The 5,007-nt window shown below is 37.3% G+C and overlaps 1 protein-coding gene across 1 annotated transcript in view; it reads right to left on the bottom strand.

The window, feature by feature from the left end:
- Positions 1 to 3,968, bottom strand: part of LOC101580117 (retinal dehydrogenase 1-like) — a 65,060-nt gene extending 61,092 nt beyond the window's left edge. The window contains exons 1-2 of the mRNA XM_012516207.2: positions 3,815 to 3,968; positions 2,152 to 2,213 (exon numbers count right to left, since the gene is read on the bottom strand). Coding sequence (XP_012371661.1) covers positions 2,152 to 2,213; positions 3,815 to 3,941 — 189 coding nt within the window. The 5' untranslated portion in view covers positions 3,942 to 3,968. The remainder of the gene's footprint in view (positions 1 to 2,151; positions 2,214 to 3,814) is intronic.
- Between the last annotated feature and the right edge of the window lie 1,039 nt (positions 3,969 to 5,007).

Genomic DNA, 5,007 nt, shown 5'->3' with positions numbered 1-5,007 from the left:
CACTTCAAAGTTTGACTTTTCTTGCATTTCAGCTATATTCAAACTGTATCATTTTCGTTAGGCAAAGAAGAAACCTCGCAAATTTTAACTGAAAATGTCATGTTTTTCATAGGAGAATTTCAACTATCATAGTCTCTTGTCTGAAGATATAATATATTCTTCCCAGTGTTCCAGATGCATCTATGTAATGTAAATTTACTATTTTGTTTAAATTTTAGAAAACTCAATGATAATATTATTGGCATTCCTCAAGACCAAGAGAAAATAATCATAAAATTCTTATGGAAATAGATGAGACAAAGAAGAGCAAAAGAATCCTGGGCAACAAGAGTAAAACACAGGTCATCACAAGCCTTTGATGCTTCAAGTTCGTACAAAACTACAGTGATAGAAACATGTGGTACTGACATGACAACAGACATGTGGATTAATGAAACACAATAGAGAATGCTGACTTATACAATACACATTTAGGAATCTGATCTTTGACAAGGGAGTCAATAATATAATTTGGAGAAAAGAGAGCCCTTTACCAAATAATCTTCGGAAAATCAACTATCTACATGCAGAAGATTGAAGCAGAAAATATGTTTGTATCCATGCTCTAAACTAAAATCAAAATGGATCATGAATGTAAAAATAGAAACAATCTATTGAAAGATAAAGTAGGTAAAACTCTTTAAGGCATAGGCATTGAGGTGGACTCTCTGAACAGAAATGCCAGCTACACAAGAGATAGAATCGGGGATTTAAAAAAATGGCATTGTATCAAATTAAACAGCTCACCACAAAGGAAAAAACAGAGCTAAACAACAATGTACCTAAGGGAAAACATTTTTGTCAGCTACTTTCCAGAGGACTAAACCATATAATAAAGAAGTATTTAAAAAGAACATCCTAAAAAATCCACTCAAAAAATGGGCAACTGAAAGGAAGACACTTTTCATAGTACAAGTAACTGATAAATGCATAAAAAGTGTTCCACATCACCTTCCATTAGAGAAGAGCATAAAGGTTTGAACAACACAGAGAATCTACCTTATTCCAGAAACAATGGCTGTCACCAGGAAATTAAATAATAATAAATTCTGGTACAACTATGGAAAAATGAGTCCCTCTAAATTATCTGTGTGAAAATAAACTGGAATAATCATTATGGAAATCAATATGGAGATTTCTCAAAATACTAAAAGTAGAAATTCCATTTGACCCAAGTATTCCTCTCTTAAGAATCTTCCTGAGTTAAAGACATCATATTATAATGATAAATGCATTTATATAAGTATTGCAGCACAACTCTTCCAAACCTATGGTGTGGCCTATTTGTACATGAATAAGAAAATGTATTTATATATCAGACCCCTGCTCTGACATGTAGAAGGATACCTTGGAGTCATAGGAAAAGGAATGCACTTTCAGACCTTAATGTTAAGTGTAGTAGACCTGACACACACGATTAAGTATCTCATGGCTTCCCTTACACGAGAAACTCAAGATATAATATATTAAAGAAAAATAAAAGGCAGATTAAAATAGATAGATCAATCTTTTGCAAAAGAAAAGAAGACCAAGAGATGGGCATAGGGGAGGGAGAAGAAGAGGAGGGGATGAAAAAAAACAAAGATGTGCTATGAGTAGGTACCCACTCATCTCAAGGCGTGCAATCATTGTGCACTGCCAACATGCACCAATGAAGAAATACAAAAACATCTTTCAGGATTTGAACACTTTCACTGCTACACTAGTCTCTGCTGAGAAGTCTTGGAAGAGACAGTGGTGGAGAGTAGGAGCCACATTCCACTGAAGGGTTAGCCCAAGCAGAGGAGTCCACGGTCTTCTCTGTCACATGCCCATCAAGCACAGCTCTTAATAGCAGTGCAGAACACAAGTTTTTGAAAACAACCCATAGAGTAAGAGGTTGAGTTTTCTTAATGCAGGAACATTGAAACTCACTTAAGAGATATGTTGGGACATAAGTAGATTTGGGCATTTTCTACAGTATATCCCAGAAATCCACTCCTAGGAAGCCTAATTTTAATAAGTCTTCAGGTTGAGATTTATTTGTGTTATAGAAATCTTTGTCACCAAATTAAAGAGGATTAATTTAAATTGTATTTCTTTTCAAAAACAGTATACAGGAGAGCAACTTACAGGAATGATTTGGCCGCACACTCCGATAGGTTCACGTCTTGTGTAGGTGAAGAAGCTTCCATCTGGAAAACAAATCGTACAACCGATCTACAGAGAACTAGTGCCCTTGACCTTTGGCAGATGGAGTTTGGAAATTTATGTAAGAGGAAGATAGAAACAGGAATTTAAGTAATGAAAAGAACGGCAAGTATTAAATAACTTAAAAAGAAGAAATTTGAGCCCTCCACTAATAGTCCAGAATGAATGAAACTATAAAATCGAGTAAAACAAAAGCATAATGCAACATGAAGTAGTATTTGGAAGATGATGAATTCTATGGTTCAACACCAAGGAGAATGTTTCCTACATTATTATCCTCAAAGTTTTGTAGAAAAACAAGAGGAAGGATGAAGGGTCATATCTGGCTAAAAGAAGCCATATTTAAATGCATTTAGCAGCTCGAAGTTTACCAGTAATTTGATGCTTTTGAAAAAGTAGTAATATTTTTAAAATAGAAAAATTACAACTGTCACTCTGGAAGGAATAAGCCATTTTATCAACTTACACCAAGGTGTTGTTTTCCTCTCCTTACTAAACCAAAAGCCAAGTCTCTTGACTTGCAAAAAGTGGCCAACGTGAAGGACAACTCTCTTCCATCTAGAGCTGAGTGATTAACGTGCCTCAGAATCTAATGCGGAAATTCACAGATATCTTAGCTCTTTGTGCTTAGTTCTATTTCAGTCCCCAGGGGAGCCCCTGACTGTCACAGCAAGGCCCATCCTTCTAAACATTCACAGGTACTGCAAAGGCTTTTCCCACTTTGAGGGCAAACCAAGACAGGCACTAAAGGCCACATTTCTTCATAGCACTGTGGTCTTGTTCATCTTCTTTAACTCCCTCTCACTTTATCCTACCAGACACCCCAGTTAGATTAGACCCTCGCATGAGGGCCAGTCTGTGAAGTGTGTTTTATTCCTAAAGTTAACATATTTCTAGGAGGAAAATTCTACCCTATTTCCCCAACTGAGGCTTTTTTGAGATGAAATGCCTTTCATATTTCTATTTTGTGAAATGCATGTACCACCAAATAACACAAACATGCACATCTACAGACACAAATTCTTAGCCTTATGTCATTTTGAAGCTATTTGAAACCAATTGATATGAATTAGTTTGCTTAATTACCGTGGTCTAGCTGTACTGAAGTCAAATAGGCTCAGATCACCATAGGTGCCCCATAGGGGAGCAGACCAAGAGACCTAAATAATTACTTTACAAAAGGTTATAAATGTCGCTATGGCAATGAAACCCAAATAATTATTATCAGAGGCCAGCTATGAGCAGTTTGGCCCCGTGGATAGTTGCTGCAAATCAGTAACTGCAGTCTTAAGAATGATCCTACTTCAACGATCTCTAAAATACCAAAACAAAACAAAACGAAACAACAACAATTTCTGGTAGGCCCATGGTGTTCTCTTCTGCCTTACTACGCTAAAACTACTTTAGAGGCCATTTTCTAAGTCATCGCAGAATGTCCTAGTTTAGAGCTGTGTTGGCCTAAAGTCAGGCAAAAATAATCTGGCTCTGCATGGCTGGCATCTTCAAGAGCAGGCATTTGAAGTCACTCAGCTCTGCAGTAATCTCCTCAGCCCTCCCACCCCGGAGGTCTCCCCATGCTCCTCACCCACAGGTATGGTGCGGCCCTGGATCTTGTCGGCCCAGGCTGCGCAGTAGCGTAATTCTTTTATGCTGTTTCCCACGTCCACCAGACATGCACTAGAAAATAGTTTGCCAGCATTTGTTGCCTCCATCGTCTGAAAAACAGATTAATTTCTAATTGTAAAATGCCACAAAATTTTTAAATTAAAACATATATAGCCAGGATGTTCAAAAGGCATTTGAGAATTTTTGACCCAGAAGAAATTTCAAATTATCTTGATTAATTTTCTCTTTATAAAATAGATTCAAAAAGAGTTATAATAACGTGTATATAGAATCATAATCATGATCTAGGTAAAAGGGGTAGGAGATTAAAGTTCATAAAGTAGAGTACTCTTTTGTCTCATTTGGAGTGTTCCCTGCTACCCAGCTTTCAAAGAGTTGGTCACAATTTGATGAATCTCATGGTGAGAACAGTGTGGAGTCTTCTTTCTTCCTTTTGTCTTTTGAGACAGGGTCTCACTATGAAGTTCAGGCTGGCCTTGAGCTCACTTTGTAGCACTGGCTGGTCTTGAACTGAAAGCGATCCTCCTGCCTTAGCCTTCTGAGTGCTGGGATTCTAGGCATGCACCACCACACCCAAACTCAACACCTTGCTCTTGCCAGGCACGTGCTTGTGTCACTGAGCTATGGCCCTTGGCTCCTTCTCTAACATTATGGCGGCTGAGCCAGGGGGATTACCACAGGTTTAAGCCATACTGTACTACATAGTGAGTCTAGAACCTGTCTACAAAACACTCATTTTTAATTTTTGGATTCCAAATAAATATAACAAACCTATAACACCCGAGCCTTTCATTCATGATTTTTCTACCACAGAAATTTTCATTACGAATGAAAGGAAAAATAAGATTTATTTTAGTGAAATAGTTTGGATACCTTCAACAAAACCAAGTAAATATTCTAATAAACCTCAGAGTTTAGAAAGTTTGAGATACTTAGTGCAGTATTATAGAAGTTTCACCCTGTGTGCTGCCATGTTGAAGACTTGTTAAAATGAAAGAAATGTCATTACTTTAGCTTAACTGAGGAACTGTCAGTGTTTATCCCATACCATTAGTTATGGGAGCAGAAGTTAAGATCACCCAGAACTAAAAGCAGATGACTACTTGAGGATAATCTCCAGGATAACCGTCTTTTAAGTGTGCTGGAGATTGT

The sequence above is a fragment of the Octodon degus genome, unplaced genomic scaffold, assembly GCF_000260255.1.
Source record: "Octodon degus isolate 3935 unplaced genomic scaffold, OctDeg1.0 scaffold00095, whole genome shotgun sequence".
NCBI lineage: Eukaryota > Metazoa > Chordata > Mammalia > Rodentia > Octodontidae > Octodon > Octodon degus.
This window is presented reverse-complemented; position numbering and strand designations above follow the sequence as displayed.